Source organism: Eretmochelys imbricata, chromosome 4 (assembly GCF_965152235.1).
Source record: "Eretmochelys imbricata isolate rEreImb1 chromosome 4, rEreImb1.hap1, whole genome shotgun sequence".
Lineage (NCBI taxonomy): Eukaryota > Metazoa > Chordata > Testudines > Cheloniidae > Eretmochelys > Eretmochelys imbricata.
In genome coordinates, this window is record NC_135575.1 from 115,324,199 (window position 1) to 115,342,088 (window position 17,890).

Here is a 17,890-nt window from a genome sequence, read left to right on the forward strand (position 1 = left end):
CTCAGTCAAAACTGTGAATAATCAGTGGTTTCCTCAAGTACTATGTGTATAATGGATCCGTTTTTTCACACATGGGAATAAATTGGTCTATTCTGCCCTATTTAGCTTGCCAGTATAATCATTTTTGTGTTATATTTCCACATGAGATTGGAGGCATCTCACATTTTCATACCCTCGTGCAGTGAGGGCGCTCATTTAAACAGTTGTTTTCTGTCTTTGCCAGAGATGGTGCACTGCCTCAGTTCTGTGAAGAGCTTCTACACCATTCCGAAGTCAGTGTACATTATCAAAGACTAAGCAAAGGACTAAAGACATCAGCTTTTTCCTGCTGACACATCTCACTCCCAGTGAATACATTTCTAATGTGCTGAAGATTTCTAGACTTTGGGAGAGCAAAATCTCTACCTCCTATTTTATGAATACTTTTAGCCATGGCTGTGGAACTTCTGCTGCTGTTGTTGCTTTGTGGAAGTACTCTTTCAGAGGTGCAGCCTTTACACAAACCACCTCCTGGAACTTTGGATTTTGGATTTGTGCCTGTGAAGACATATGATACAAATACATATCATGAACCTGGACCAATAGGAATTTTGTTTAGACTAGTCCATGCTTTCCTTTATTTAGTGCAACCAAATTCTTTTCCACAAGGTAAGTGTGTAAAATTATAGCTTATTTTAATGATCTACTTTTAAGACATTCATTTTCATAGTAAACAGTGATATCACCACTTAAAAATAGATGATGTGTATGGGTTCATTACCAGCAAGCAGTGGGGTTTTGACTCCGTAAAAATCACTGGTGTTTGTCTATGATTGAAATCTGCCAATGAATTTTTTTTGTATCTTATAAATCTATTCTTTAGGTATTTGAGTTTATTTTATTAGATTTTTTTTTTTTTTTTTTTTTTACTGAAATTTGTTCCCAGCTCCACTCTTTCAGAAGCAGTGGATTCAGAGTAAAGTATAAAATGCCTTGCCTCAGGTTTTAATCTGGGATAAAATTTTATTCTCCTCTGCAGTGTTTATTGTGAGACTGTGACTTTTTACTATGTAATTACAAGGTTTATTCTAGAGATTATTCTGCAAAGGGAATGTCAGTAGCAAAGTAAATTTCATGCATTTCTGTATCTGTACTGAAGTCATAAAGACAATTACTTTGTATAGCTACATCTAACTTGTGGCTTATTTGTTTAGCTTTGTAATCTTAAAAAATTAAGGTTTTAGTCTTCTATTGGACTATTTCTCTGTCTTTTCTTCCCAACCCCACCACACCACTCTGTTTCCCAAAGCTGGAAAAGAACATGTATACTTCTCTTTTAAGATTTCTAGATTGTCCATGAAAGGCTCTTTAGTAAGCTCCTGGAGCTGTGGATCTGGTTTTATTATTGGTTTGTTTTTTTCACCATATTTACACTGTCTAATTCAGGTGTTAAAACAGAATGTCAATACTGTTTGTATAAATTTGGCATTAAAATTCATAGCAGGTTGAAATTTTAGTATATGAAATCTGAGCAATATTTTTATTTTGTTTGCTCACAGATTTTCACCAAATTCCTTTGTCTGTTTTTAGCTATAGGTATGCACAAAAAATATTTACTAGTTTTAAATACTACCTCCATTGTATCTTAGAAACCTTTTCAGGTGAAATAATTGGGTTTTAGAAAGACAGTAGTTTGTACATCAGTCCAACTACTACACTTCTCAGTATAATTACACAGAGATATAACTTTCATAATTGGTTACTACTGTGTATAGTGTCTTCCATCATTTCTGTTTTTTTCAGTATAAAAATATAAAGTCCACAACCATGTCAATGCCTATGGAAGAAAGAGGTCAAAACAAACTTGAATGGGTCTCTAATGTAACATTCAAACCAAAACTTAAAGAACAGGCTAATTCTTCACTCTGACTACCCCTCTGAGTTATTACAAGTTCACATAAATACTGTACTGGGTCCTGTAAGCCTTATAAGTATCCATTTATTATATTAATTATCCAATTGGTTTTAATGAAATTACTCTTGTGAATAAGAGCTCCAGGAATGGGTCCTATAAAAATAGATGCAAATTTTAATTGTATGGGGACTAAACTTGTAAATACTAGCAGGCATAGGGTTTATTTCAATTTTTATTAGTCCCATAGGATTACAGTAGTAAATTCTATACCCAATGGTAGGTGTACAAAGTTAGGCCCATGGAGAGCAAGTAGATGCCTAAACATAAGTTCTTTGTTCTTATTTAACATGTGCTTTTCTTCCTCTCCCCCACCCCCAGATATTTTTTTTAAAACACAGTTTCTAATGTTTGTATTATGTGAAGTCTTTTTTGTTCTCCACCATACACCCTATCCCAAAATTTAGATCTGAAGGATGATGTGGATTTCTGCGTTATCGTGTAATTAGTTTAATCCCATAATCTGTTTTACCATATGCTGTTCTATTTCATATCTAAAGTATTAATTATGAAGGTTACTTTTTAACTCTTTATAAAAAAAAAAAAAGACACTAGAATAGAGCTTACTCCAATCAAGAGTTGAAACACACAGATAATTTTTAGGTGCACATATACCTTGACTCAAACTCTTTCAGAGTGTTTAACTGTAAACTTTGTTGCTATTAATTAGGCAGAGGCTTCAGAAGAGTTTAAATCTTTAATGTAAGCTGTGGGTATTAGCCTAGTTTTCCCCTAAACCATTATGTAATCAATGTGGTGTTGCTTTATAGTCATGAATCAGAGGAGAAATGTAATTAATAAATGGTCCTGATCATTGAGAGGTCCGAAAAACATGGCCATTCAAATAGCAGTTGAGAAATGCGGAGATTGCTAAGAGTCCCACTTCCACCTTTTTTGACCTTTCTCTTTGTTCACCTGTAGTACATGGCCTGCTAATTTTCCTTGTTAGTACTAGAGGGGGATTTCTTTAAAGGTACTGTATTAAGTCGTAGTGACTCTTACTATTTAAATTGTGTATATGTATTCTTACTGTGCTTAAACCATTTATCTGCTTGTAGTAATGTTCAAGGACAGTTGAATGTTTCAAGGCCGGCCAATGCAGATGTGACATGCTTTCAAGCAACAGTAAGCGATTAATAAGGAAGTTATTGCGAACTTTTTGCCTCAGGGCAAATGGCAGTGGCACAATATTCAGTGGTGTAGCTGTGTTAATCCCAGGTTTTTAGAATGACAAGGTAGTGAGGTAATAATCTTTTATTGGACCAACATCTGTTGGTGAGAGAGACAAGCTTTTGAGTTTACACATAGCTCTTCTTCCAGTCTATGAAATAAATTGGCTTCCTATGGATGCTATGTTGGAGAAAGTGTCTTTTAAAAGAAGCACTCTAAGTCTTAGAAGTTACAGATCTTTCATTCCAGATAATAGCAAGTTAGATGTAGGGCGGAAAGGTGGATAACTGTCATTGGTTTGCAGAAAAAAATCAAGTATACATCTTTTAAAAAAATAAAATAAAAATCCTGACATGTTTAATGAATGTTATGGCGATTAGGATCAGAATAAAAATAGGAACTAGATAATTCATAGCTTGGCTATTTTGAGAAAGATAATTGAAATCACAAAATGGGTTACTGTAAAAACATGGATAATATTTATGTGGCAAAGTGCTGTTGTACTAGATTGCCTTGTGTGGGTGCATAATAATACTCCAATAATTTTAGGTATTTAAGAAGTTCTGTGTAATTATGATCTGCATTGTAAGTGAAGAAAACAGGAGAAAGTTGTTTGTGTCTGAGTAAAGATAACAATGATGTGTGTGTAAGTAATAAAAATAGTGGTCCAAATGGTAGCCTAAAAATGTGGACGCAATCATATTTCAGTTGCAGTTGCTAGTTCTAAATGTTTTACTCAGCTTCTATTGAAAATGTAAATGTTACCTTGGTTTCTTTGAAATTAATGCATAATTGAAAATAAATGGTCACTAGAAGAGTTTCATGGCCCTAAATCTAACTTTTTTAAAAATCATAAGTTTATGTAATACGAAAATTAGTTGTGTGATCACATGCATGTCTTAAGTCTTATATACGCTAATAGAATTAGGATGGGGAATTGCCGCATCTCTTCAGTACACTAATTGTTTAAATTGCTGAGTTAAAAGGGCAATAAGTTCCCACAGTGAGGAAAGAAATTAGTCCTCTAGTTTTTTAAAAATTGTGCATTTTGGGGTTTGATTGGAAGGACTGTAGTGAGTATAAGTATTGAGAGCTAAAGTCTGTTTTCAGTTCCACTCACTAAATCCTGTTGACTTCACTGGAAATTGCACAAGTTTAAATGAGAGCAGAATTTGTCCTTGAGCATATGATACATACCTATTCTGTGGGGAGATGTTTGGTCTAATGGATAGAGCACGGGACTGGGACTTAGGAGACCTAGGTTCCATTCCTGACTGGCCTACTGGGTTACTTTGGTCAAGTCCCTTCAACTCCCTGAGTCTCAGTTCCCATGTAAAATTGGGATAATGATGCTACCCTCCTTTGTAAAGTGCTGAAAATCTCTATCTAAATGGTGGTTGTTGTTATCTCATCTTTTGTTAGTAATATAACTAACATTATAATAAATAGAAAAGGAGTACTTGTGGCACCTTAGAGACTAACAAATTTATGTGAGCATAAGCTTTCATAGCTGTAGCTCATGAAAGCTTATGCTCAAATAAATTTGTTAGTCTCTAAGGTGCCACAAGTACTCCTTTTCTTTTTGCGAATACAGACTAACACGGCTGCTACTCTGAAACTTGTCATTATAATAAAAGTTGGCAGTTCCAGGAGAATTACAATTTGTTGTCACTCAACCAAGACAAGATATAAGAAAACAGCCTTTGGGTTTTTTCTTCTCACCAGAGGATGTTGTGAAGACCAAGATAATAACAGGGTTCAAAAAAGAACTAAATAAGTTCATGGAAAATAGGTCCATCAATGGCTATTAGCCAGGATGACCAGGGATGATGTCCCTAGCCTCCATTTGCCAGAAACTGGAAGTGGATGACAGGGGATAGATCACTTGATGATTACGTGTTCTTTTCATTCCTTCTGAAGCACCTGGCATTGGCCACTGTTGGAAGACAGGATACTGGCTAGATGGACCTTTGGTCTGACCCAATATCGCCATTCTTATGTTTTAACTTGTGAAAGGTGAAACAATCATTTATTAGTGAAACTAAATTAATCTATGATGGTAGCATGGTACTAGTGAAACAGCTTGTTTATACCACTTAGTGTGCTATGAGCCTTCAGGTGTGATCAGACGTGATCGTTCCCCTCTGTTCGACACTGGTGAGGCCTCATCTGGAGTACTGTGTCCAGTTTTGGGCCCCACACTACAAGAAGGATGTGGAAAAATTGGAAGGAGTCCAGCGGAGGGCAACAAAAATGATTAGGGGACTGGAACACATGACTTATGAGGAGAGGTTGAGGGAACTGGGATTGTTTAGTCTGTGGAAGAGAAGAATGAGGGGGGATTTGATAGCTGCTTTCAACTACCTGAAAGGGGGTTCCAAAGAGGATGGATCTAGACTGTTCTCAGTGGTAGCTGATGACAGAACAAGGAGTAATGGTCTCAAGTTGCAGTGGGGGAGATTTAGGTTGGATGTTAGGAAAAACTTTTTCACTAGGAGGGTGGTGAAACACTGGAATGCGTTACCTACGGAGGTGATGGAATCTCCTTCCTTAGGTATTTTTAAGGTCAGGCTTGACAAAGCCCCGGCTGGGATGATTTAGTTGGGGATTGGTCCTGCTTTGAGCAGGGGGTTGGACTAGATGACCTTCTGAGGTCCCTTCCAGCCCTGATATTCTATGATTCTATGACTTGTGGGAAAAAGTGATGCTGCCTCTATGGCTGACTCTGCCCGTCAACTAGTGATGGTATCTCTGTCCCTCTCCTACAGCCAATGGGAGCTGTGGGGGGCAACGCCTGTAGTTGAGATTGCCAGCAGTGTGTCTGCCTGCGTCTGTCCTCCACAGGCCGCAGTGAGGATGTTCTTGAGCCGCAGATGTCCCGCAGGCCGGGACTTTGAGACCCCTGGTCAATATGATCCTTTGGTTGCTATGAATATATTAAAGTGGCTTCCATCTTTGTTCCTATGGAAACCAGTTGTTAGTTCCAATAAAATAATCTGGGATTCATTTGACGACAGGGTGTGCACAGCAAATATTCATTTTAGAAGTTTTCCTCTTCTAGCTAAAGAGTGAGAAGTCATTAAGAGAAGTAGGCTAAAGAGAAACATCCATTTGTTTTCCAGTAAAATAAGACGAAAATTATAGGCATGGCCCACTGTATTTAATCAGTGTGGTACAGGCAGTGTATTATGGGGTGACTGCACCGTCTGGTGCTAAGGCCCTAAGGTAAACAGAGTTTGAGAGGCCTGATATTGACCATGCCCTGTATACAACAAATTCACACTTGAAGGCTCATAGCACACTAAGTGGTATAAACAAGCTGTTTCACTAGTACCATGCTACCATCATAGATTAATTTAGTTTCACTAATAAATAATTGTTTCATCTTTCACAAGTTAGAACATAAGAATGGGGAGGGAGGATAAAATGTTGTTTCCCAAGTACAGTATTGACTGAATCTCAGAACTCAAGAGTACAATCGGTCTGAGAGCTGTTGTCTAGTAGTTTGAGCACAAGACTGGGGTTTAGGAACTTGAGTCCAATGCTAGCTCTGTCATTCAGTCCCCATGTGATGTTGGGCAAGATAGTTATGCCCCAATTTTCAAGTCATTGGGAGTTGCAAGTGGCAGTGCTCAGCATTGTAACCTCTCTGCTTCATTTTCCCGATCTATAAAACTTCCATATCTCTCACAAATGTTACAATGATTAGATAATGTTTGTAAAAAAATTTTCAGGAAAGGAACTACATTAGTAGAATTTACTATTGCTGCATAGCACTTACACTGTCAATTGTAAGTAAACTAACAAAGCACAGGTAAAACCTACTCAGATGATGAGTGAAAAAGGAAAGATGTTATGAATTGTTTGATTCTGAAAACTGCATTTGATGTGTTATGTGTAAGGCATTGAAGCAGAATCTCTTTGCAAGTCTTAACACAAAACTATTGTAACTCTATAATAGATTAAAATTGTGACTTTTGTAGAGCTAATTTCTTTGCTTCCCTTGTTAAGTTAACCAGTTGCTAACAAGGAGCAAAATTAAGTTAACGAGAAATGGACAACCAGATCTAATCAGTAGCAGAAGGTAATTTTGTGTAATAACATAAGAATGGACTTACTGAGTCATCCCAATGGTTCATCTAACCCAGTATCCTGTCTTTCGATAGTGGCCAATGCCAGTTGCTTCAGAGGGAATTGAACAGGACAATCGTTGAGAGATCCATCCCCTGTTGTCCAGTCCTACCATCTGGCAGTCAGAGGCTTAGGAACACCCAGAGCATGAGGTTGCATCCCTAGCCATCTTAGCTAATAGCCATTGATGGACCTATCCTTCATGAAATTATCTAATTCTTTTCTTTGTTGGGGCAACAAAATGGCAGACGAAATTCACTGTGGATAAGTGCAAAGTAATGCACATTGGAAAAACCAAATTGCCTGGTCCTGAAGCTAGGCTTATTGGCCTGTAATTGCCAGGATCACCTCTGGAGCCTTTTTAAAAATTGACGTTACATTAGCTATCCTCCAGTCATCTGGTACAGAGGCTGATCTAAGCGATAGGTTACAAGGCGTGGGAAAGTAGTAGGCATCCTTATCATGTATAGTAATTGATTAGTTTGTGCATACCCAATAAATATTTCTTCTAAGTATAGTTTCAGCCAAAGAGTAGGCAAAAATTTGGATCTTTACTTTAAGCTGTCCTTATTTGTGATATTCCAGTGATATCCAAGGAGATGTGTGCATGACATTCCAGTGATATCCAAGGAGATGTGTGCATGTCGGGAAAGTATAATATTGAAGTTGAAACCAGCTGTATAGATCTGAAAGCTAAGTTTTGCTCTTAGATTTTAAATGTCTTTGGATCCTTTGCACAGAAAACTTAGTTCCCCTGAGTATTGTTATAGAATAACCAATTGTTATAGATTTGGTGAGATGACTGCTCCATTTATATAGTCTCAGTCCAAAGTGTCACAAAAGTGTGCATACACTCCACAGTCCCGTTAAGTGTGCCATATGATCCCGTGCCTTCATTCTCTCCTCCAGTGCGGTGGTTGGAATTATGATGTAGCTTTAAAAAGGAGTAGTAAAGTCCTGCTACAAGCTAATCACTACAAAGCATGTATAGCTGGGCAGTTTATACAACTGTGTATAAATTATACCCAATTTAAGTCTCCATATCCAGTTCTAATTGTAAATAACATTGAATGTTGTTGGCATAGGACAAACAATAGAGAGAGATGTATGAAATGTCCAAAAGGTTATGGGTTCAGGTATTCCGTTTTCTTTACATAAGAGTAAGTCATTTTTGATGTTTCCCAAGGTGGCATCTGGGACTTTCTTTCTGACTGCTAACAATCCTAAAGTCTGCGTCTAGCAGGCATTCTCTTATCCTGTTAGCCCAGTCATGTGCTCTGGAAGTGTAAGCATCCTGCATGTAAGTCTCTGGATCAATTTCAGTAGTGATGCAAGTTACACCTCACAGGTTGTGGTAGTGTAACTTGGTCAGAACACAGATCTATCTGGTAAAGTATTGTAATGTGCACCAATTTTGTATTCCGTGGATATCTCAGATGAAAATAACTTGCATGTCAAGGGCTGGCAATGATGTGGTAACTCCCTAAATCCTGAGAGCACCATCCTTCACCCCCTAAACTCTGAGATTCTCAAACTAGGTGATCCTCCATTTGTCTTGTCTGCAAGAGCTGATCCAATTGGTTTGGTCAGGACATACCTAACCTGCACAAAAGACAGCTGGGGGTTGTAGATTGTGAAGTTTCTTTGGTTTTTTTTTTTATCATTTTTGGGGGGTGGGCAGGGGTGCACAGAGCCTTTTTCTGTGACGAGGAAGGGCTCTGGTAGTGGGGAGGCAGCAGGAGTAAAAATAGCAGTGTAGATATGGCAGGGATGGCTTCAGTGTGTAGAACGCTGCGTAAGGTGTATACCCTGCAGGTTCAGCATGTAGGGCACTCTCCTCTAATCGCCTAAGTGATGCCTCACCATCTACACAGCTATTTATACCCATGCTAGCTGGGCATGCCTAACCTGCATGCAGTGATATATTGTGCCATTCTACCAACAGCCTGGTATCTGCATGGAGTATACATTCAGTATGTAAGTTGGCTTGTGCTTCTGTCTCAGACAATGTTGTTGTTTGTTCTGAATCTGTAATAGCTTTTGTATCCCTTTGTGAACTTATTTTGTTAAAATACTGATTTTTGTTCCCCAAAATATAGAGCTCTTCAGAGGATATTTAGGTTTTTAGCAAAAAATATATATGTTGGTAACTGAAATATCTATGAGGTATAACTTTATAAGATGAACCTTGCCAGGATAATGGCAGGTAGTGATTGATCGATCGGGGATCGATTTATCGTGTCTCATCTAGACGCAATAAATTGATCCTCAAATCAACACCTGTACTCCACCTCGGCAGGCGGAGTAAGTGGAGTCGATGGGGGAGCCACCACGGTCGACTCGCCGCCGTGAGGACGGCTTGGTAAGTTGAACTAAGATACTTTGACTTCAGCTATGCGAATAGCGTAGCTGAAGTTGCATATCTTAGTTTGAAACCCTCTCCCCACCAACCCCCCCCAGGTGTAGCCCAGGCCCAAGTTATTGATCCATGAGAGGACCTTCCCTCTTCTCCCATGACTGCTTATTTTGCTTACTAGCCTTTGGTGTGGGACCTCATTCAAAGGGTTTCTGCAAACCCAAGTACACTGTATCCACTGAATCACCCTGGTTAATGTTTGTTGACCTTTTAAAGAATTCTAGTAGATTGGTAAGGCATGATTTCCCTTTACAAAAGCCACCTTGACTCTTTACTCCTACAAATCATGTTTATATGTCTGATTCTGTTCTTTACTACCGTTTCAACCAGTTGGCTTCGTACTGGAGTTAGGCTTACCAGGGTCACCTCTGGAGCCTTAAACAAAGAAATAATAAAATTTTGTGTATTAGCTATCCTCCAGTCATTTGGGACAGAGGCTGATTTTAAGCAACTGGTTACATACCACAGTGAGTAGTTCTGCAATTTCATATTTGGGTTCCTTCAGAACTCTTAGGCGCCATCTGGTCCTGGTGATTTATTACTGTTAAATGTATCAGTTTGTTCTAAAACTTCCTCTATTGATATCTCAATCTGGGACAGTTCCTCAGATTTGTCAGCTAAAAATAATGGCTCCAGTGTGGGAATCTTCCTCACAACCTCTGCAGTGAAGACCAATGCAAGAAATTAATGGGTGGGTGAGATTCTGTGGCCTGCCTTGTGCAAGAGGTCGATGATCCTAATGGTCCCTTTTGACCTTAATATCTATGAATCTATGCATTTAGCTTCTCCAGAATGGCCTTTTCTTCCTCGAGTGCTCTTTTAGCACCTTGATCATCCAAGGGGCCTTCATACACCCACCCCCTCATTGTTTAGCTGGCTTTCTGCTTCTAATGTACTTAAACAAAATTTTGCTTTGTTTTTGTGTCTTTTGTTAGAGTTGCTCTTCAGAATCTTTTTTGGCCTGCCTAATTATACTTGACTTGTCAGTTTATGCTCCTTTCTATTTTCCTCAGTAGAATTTGCTTTCCAATTTTTAAAGACTGTCATGTGTGTCATAGTCCTTTTGGCTATTCAGATCCAAGTCAGAAAATGTTGCAATATTCGTAACACATTTAATGAAATAAGGATTTTGATAAGTGTGGAAATAACTTTCTAAAATTTGTGCTCTCTCTTTGATAGGCAAGAATAATCACTATGCTCGTCTCTGCCTTTTAGCTAAAACTATAGATTTGGAAAGTAACAGTTAACTATTCTTAATAGAGAAAAATAGCAGAAATATTCTGCATTTCATCTGCTCTTGAGAACTCAAATATTTAAAAGATCCCAGATTTTGAAAGAATATAAGTGCCAAAAATTATTTTCAAGTATATTTTTAAGATGTAGCCTTTTGTAAATTGCTTCCAGTTCTTATCGGCTAAAATACATTGTTGTTGTTCTTGTGTGTTTGGAATAGACACTAGTCAGACTACTATGTATTAGCATTGATTTCTCTTCACCATTCAAGAAGTCTGCTGAATAGAAGTAGGCAGTCATGTTTTTTCAACAACAAAGATGGGTTGGCAAAAATCAACTCTTCAGGTAAATAGAGTTTTGGATTCCACAGCGTCTTTCTCCATTTTAGAATGAGCGTAGTGGCAGGCTTTAAAGGGGTAAAACCCAGAGGGTCAAAAATTACTATTAGCTTTCCTTTACAGAACAAACGACTTAAAGGAGCAACATGTGCGTGGCCTCATCAAAGCTGGTGGGCTAGCAAGAAAGCCAACATTCTCCAACATAGAACTCCAGGAGACTGAATCGAACTCTGATTAATTGGATTCTGCATGTATTAATCTTTCCTTGCCAATCCCATAACAGAAATCCTGGAAACTTTCTTTATACCGGAGTTGGGTTTTTTTTCAGTCAAAAGTATCTGCCGAGCCTCTTGTAAACCACCTGATTTTGAGAGTTTGCTGCAGACTTTGTTATGTACCTGGTTAAACAACTTGTACTAAAACAACTTCTGACTTTTCAATTGAACCATGTACAGTACTCTGTTTTCATAAGGAAAAGGAAACAAGGAAACTTTGCCCCTATTGTTGTGTTTTGAGCAGGATGGAGGTGAGGGGGAAGAAGGCACAGCATAATTCAGATTTTATTTGACTGAGCTCAAATGTTTATCATTTTTAATCTGTGACCTATGGTACTTCTGCAACCATCGCATATTTAGTGGTTCAGGTGCATATGGAGTATAGTGTCCCTTGCAGAGAAATGGCAAATACAGAGGAGGAATTCTGAGACCACAATGTGGTTGCCAAAAAGTCAGTTGTTGAAGTAATTAAAAACCAATACTAGTAGGGCTCTCCTGTGTTACTTCCAGTTGTCTGCATTCATGTTGCCGTAGGCACGCGTTAGAGTATGAAAGCAGAATTCTCTCCTATTCTCAGTTTACTTACAATATACTGGAACATTTTTTGAGAGGAGAGGGAGGGAGCTGGAAATCTGACACTTAAGGTAAAACCACCTTTGTTATACATATGTGTTAAAATAATCTCTTTAAATGTTATAAAGTGTCACTCCAGTACACCTTGGACATGCGAACCACAAAGTACCGGCAAGTTGTTCAGCGTCTGCAGGGGGTTAAAACAGGCAATCCTGTACAGCACCCTGAGCTGAACCCTTGCCCCTAATCTGTTGTAAATCTTTACCAGATGGTGGCCTAGAAGAGGCCATATATAGCCACTACAGACAAAAAATATATGGTGATGGATAATTATAGTGCTGTAAACAATATGGTTTAGTTTAAGTTTAAAAATATTTTACTAAAAATGATTGAATGTAATTTCTGTATAGAATACTCTTTCAAGTGCATCCCTCTTGACATTGTTTGTATTATGTATGCAGATTTTTGAACAAAGATTTTTCTGACGGCAATTTTTTTTGGTTTTTGTTGCAAATTTGCAACATGTAAGGATTTTCTGGGTAGTGAAGAACAATCACCACGTCCCTGAAAAGGTTCTTTTCAAAGGAAAAACTTTTATTCTGTGTGTCCCATTTTCTTGACAATCAACATAATGGCTTTTGTTTTTTGAATGATTTGCTTTCTGACTATGCTTTTTAAAAATTTTTGTCTGTGTGGATTACTGTATAAATAGATAATGTGAGTGTGCCCAGTGCTTGGCAGCTGTAAAGACTGAGGAACTTTTGTGGGAGAATGGAGGTTTAAATTGCTTAGTTCCGCTTCCTGGTTAATAATAAGACTTTGAGGCCATTCTGTTTATAAAATTACCATGCTTCCATCTATGTTTTTGGAAAATAAGGAGCTCTTGTGCATGTACAAGTTAAATGTTCCTTGAAAGGAGTGTGTCTGTTGGCTAATAAATTATATTTTGTTTCTTCAGGAGTTCAATGGGATTTGCTAGTGAGAAGAGGGATTTATTAAATTTCTGTCTCCCCATTACTGCTTCCCATTCACCCAGCTACTCTTGTTGCATCACACCTCAACATTTCTATGAAATGCTTTGCATTTTGTAACCAGAAGCCTATCACTAAGGTGCCACAAGTACTCCTTTTCTTTTTACGAATACAGACTAACACGGCTGCTACTCTGAAACCTCTCTCTGATAAAGTTCTCCCTCCTAATAGCAGTCACACAGTTCCCTGTCACACTCACGCTTGCTGTTCTCCCCATCTCCTATTCCACACTGCATCTCAACCCCATTTTCCCACCATCCCAGCTGTGCTCCTGATATTCTTATACAACTCTTTTGAAATTCGACAGAAATTCAGTGCCTTAACTGTTCAGCTACAAAGATAACAATATACACTCTGAAAGCTTGCTATTTTTTGTAAGCACTTAACTGACACTTACACTGTGGTTCATTTTCCGTGTTGCATCTACTGTAAAAGACAGATCAGCATTTTGGGATTTGGGGAGATCTCTGATGTAGTGGTAGCAAAAGTAGGGCGTGAGACTGGATGCTGGATGTGGTGAGGAGGGGCAGAAGCAGATTGAGAGTCCGGAAATAGCTGTTCAGTGAGTGAGTAGAGAGGGAGAAATGCTTGAACTTTTAGCTGCTTCATTCTGTGGTGAGCTAATGATGTTTGGGTTTAAAATCTGGCAATGTGAGTTCCCATCCTTAATAAAAATATTAAGTCCACTGAGCATTGAATCGGTTTGGTGATGTTGGGAGGGTTTCCAGGATCCCCTAGGGCAGCACAACGTTGTTTTTGTGGGGTTTCTATGAAACATACTAATGTGGCATAAGAAGCATGTTTTCCTACAACTTGCATGAGTTTATTATTTAACAGCATTTAAAATATGTGAATATGGGAAGTTATTTACAATTATCTGAATTATTTTAAAGACTAATGTCAACTGGCTAACTGCTAATTTTTTTTAATGCCCATTATAGCCACCCTTCCAGCAGTCCTGACTCATTTTGCTCCACTCAAAGCTTCCTTATGCTCAGTCTCTAATTCAAAACAGAGAACTCTGAAATACATTACTAGATAAACCAACTGTATACAAAGTACTCAAGTGGGACTTCCATGCTGGTGGGCTCCTCCAGAAAATGGCAGTTTACTAGGCAGGACGAATATCTTTGTTTCCTGCAAGAAGCCCAACAAATTAGACACAGCACAGGTTGTCGCAGACCCTCTGATAACCCTGGACATTCTTCATGAGAGAGAACTAGGAGGTGTAGTCTTGGACTTCAGAACATGCACCCAAAAGTTATGTCTGCAAACATCAGTTCTGTGATGTCCTATGACAGTGAGGAATGATTGCCAGATTTCTACCTTTTCTGTCCAAGATGTGGCCAGCTCACAAAGGGTATGTGCTTTGAAATACAAGGCATGTATCTCTACTATTAAGTAATTCTTTCATGCAAGTCCTTTCCCTCTTTTTTTGTAACTTTGAACAGTACCGATAGTAAGCCTGATTTACAAAACTTCCAGGTTTTATTCAGGAAGAATGTAATGCGCGGATTACACTTAAGTAAGGAGTTTCTTTGACAGAGGGGGGCAAAAGAATGGTAGCTGAATGACCTGATTGCTAAGGAAACTAGTTAACCTTGAACATGATGCTAGCAACTGCATGGAGAGAGACCGTGCCAAAATATAAAGGGACAGGGCTACTATGAGGAAAGACCCCTAATTCCATCATCCTTCAGGAAAATGGGCGTAAACTGCCTGAAGGAGACTGTGTGAGAAGAGGAGTAAGCTCTCTTACCTGCTCCAGAGTCCCTATCCACTAGAGCTTGGAGTGTGGGGAGGAATAGGCTTGGCCACTCACTCCCTACTGCAGTGTAGACACTTCATGCACAGGCCTGAAGGCTACAAGGAACATAAGCAGGGAGGAAAGAGGGAACAGTTGGTCCCCATCTGGATCCCTGCCTTAGCTCAGGTGCTTCCCATATCAAGTGGACTGCCTGTCTGGTGTCTGCCCTGGGAGAGGGCTGAATCTTGTGGACTTTCTCCTTGCTTGAGGAGGGTAAAGATTCCTTAGCGTAAGCAGGGCAGAAATGACCTACACAGGGGGACCTGTCCCACTCTGCAACAGCCTGTGTGCAGGGTCCTTCTGCCATTGCCCCTGCCACTAGGGATTCTTGTCTGACTGAGGTAGTAGGAAACTAGAGCTGATTGGGGGGCTGCTGGAATAAGGAGCTATGCTGGGTGTTGAAAGCCAAGTAGTTGGCTAGGGAGCAAAGCTACCTGGCAGTGATGTGGCAACAAGGAGCAGTAGCCTAGATTCCAGACTGAGTGGACCTCTTCACTCAGGATCGGATCCAACTCCTATTGAAGTCAGCAGAAGGATTCCAACTGACTTCAGTTGGCTTTGGATCAGTCCCATGAAGTCAAAACAAAGACTTTAATTGATGACAAACTGAACTTCCTGATGATAACTTCCACTTATCTTTTCTGGGAGATCACTAGCTATTATTTTGATATCTCCAGTGATCAGCATGAAACTTGTGTGCATTAATTAATCTTGAAAGTTTGTATTAAAACCTGGGGCAGACCTTTACAAGTCATGTTTTAAAAGAAACAATGAGTTTGAAGTAGAAGTAATACATTCATTTCATGCTAATAGGTAAATTTTCTAAACATTGTGAAATTGCTTATTTTGTCACTAGATGTACTCACATGGACGCCAATCCAGAAAAGCACTTAAGCACATTCTTAACTTTAAGCATATGAGTAATCCTGTTGACTTGAGTTATGCTATGAAATACCATGCGTTAAGAGTGAGAGCATTTTAACAGTATTAAAGTGGTGAGCAACTTTATCATGATGTAGTTTTCCATCATTGTCTTAGAGTCCCAGAGTCAGCAAGGTACTTGCGCATTGAAATAGCCCCATTGAAGTAATAGGTGCTACTCACTTAAAATTAGGCACATGCTTAATTACTTTGCAGAATCAGGGACTAATATTCTGTATTAAGCATAATGGGGCAAATGTATTTCTGGTGTAACTTCATTGACTTTACTAGAGTGACACGGGGACTGAATTTGGCCCAAAGTAATTAATTTTTTTTAAATGCTCTTTTTGTAGGCGCTCAGAACAAGAATAATATCCCCAGTGGTTAGGGATCTACCAACTTTGCTGCTGTGAAAATTGCATCATGGATCGTGAAATATGGTCCCCCCAAACCCCGTGAAATCTGGTTTCTGGCCGCCCAGCCCTTGAAGGCAGAGTGGAGAGTGGCAGCTGCTGGCCACACCCTTACTTCTGTTCTGGTGGCAGCACTGCCTTTTGATCTGGGCGGCAGCCGCTACTCTCCTGCCACCCAGGGTCAGGCAGTGCGACCAGCAGCAGCAGAGAAATAAGCATGGCAATATCATGACCCCCTAAGAGGCTTGCGACCCCCTTTTTGGGCCATGTGCCCCAAGTTTGAGAAGCACTGTGGAGAAATCACACATTTTTCGTGGGTTGATCACAGCATAAATAGCAAATTTCATATCAATGAAATTATTTCTGCCTTGACCAAGCTGCAAAAAAAGTGATTTCTCTGCCACTTAAATAGACCCCCTACCAATTGTATTGTCCCAACTTTTGTTTGTTTGCTTGCTTTTTTCTGTCACCTAGTCCTGTAAAACTTTCCTGGCAGTGGGAATTGTGTTCCAGTTTGTTGTGTTAGTTGTTAATATCCAGACGGCTTATTGTTAAGTCTCTATTCTCTTTTGCCATCCCTGTCTGTTGAATAGTGCCAAGAAACAACCTTTACGGTCTGAGTATTACAACATTGAACAGGTGTACCTGGAAACATCTGCACAACACTCACACCACAGGGAAAGGAGTCTTTCTATGAAGCTCTGCAAGAAGGTGCTAATATCAGTAAGATGGTGGTGTAATAAGTCAATAGTTCAGTCTATTAGGGCAGATGGCATCTTGCTTGTGCGTGGAAAGCCGGAAAGAGACTGAGTAAAGTATTAACGTAATTAGTATTGTAAGTGAGCCTTATAAAGCAAAGCTCTTTAACCTCAGTGATAAAATGTGTTCTATGTTAAAGCCTTGGATTACTGGTCATATGAAACAATGCATACATCTGCTCAGTCATGGACTTAAAAATGAATCCAGTTAATTTGTAAATAGAGGTCACCGTGCTTTTTCACAATACCTTCCTGTTAGTTTTATTTTGGAAATAAGAATTGGACTCGATAAATATGTTCAAGTTGCGGAATCCTTCCATTTTATAGACTTCTACAGAGTGGTGTAAAATGTAGAAAGATTTGTCACCTGGTAGGAATAAGACTTGTGTTGTCAAAAACTTACAACAGTGATGCTATTGCTCCTGAATGCACATTTAATATAATGTTTAATGACTTCCACATTTAATATCAAATGAGTTCATTATGACGGGTGTTACTACAGTTGATACCAAAGAACTTCTAAAATATTAAATCATAGAGAAGATAGCTGTTCGCATAAATGACTGACACCTGGTCAGAGAGGATTAGTAGTCTATGGCATATCTGGAAACCTTACCAAGAGTGAATGCAGAGGCGATGGGCTTTCTAAAAATAGAGAAAAGTAGTATTGTTCGAGTAGTGTTCACGTTATTTGGTGAATAGCTCAACACATGGAGTGAAATCTGAACTTCATACAGTATTTAATGCACAGTTTGCCTAATTACTTGAAGGGACTAATTGCTAAACAATACATATCAATCTTGATGATCAGGAAGTTAAAGATAGTTTGTTTCTGTTGGGCCTGCTTTGGAGTGTATGCAGTAATTCACACAG

The 17,890-nt window shown here is 39.0% G+C and overlaps 1 protein-coding gene across 1 annotated transcript in view; it reads left to right on the forward strand.

Moving 5' to 3' along the window:
* The first annotated feature begins 431 nt into the window (after positions 1 to 431).
* Positions 432 to 17,890, forward strand: part of PROM1 (prominin 1) — a 79,275-nt gene continuing 61,816 nt past the window's right edge. The window contains exon 1 of the mRNA XM_077814625.1: positions 432 to 648. Coding sequence (XP_077670751.1) covers positions 432 to 648 — 217 coding nt within the window. The remainder of the gene's footprint in view (positions 649 to 17,890) is intronic.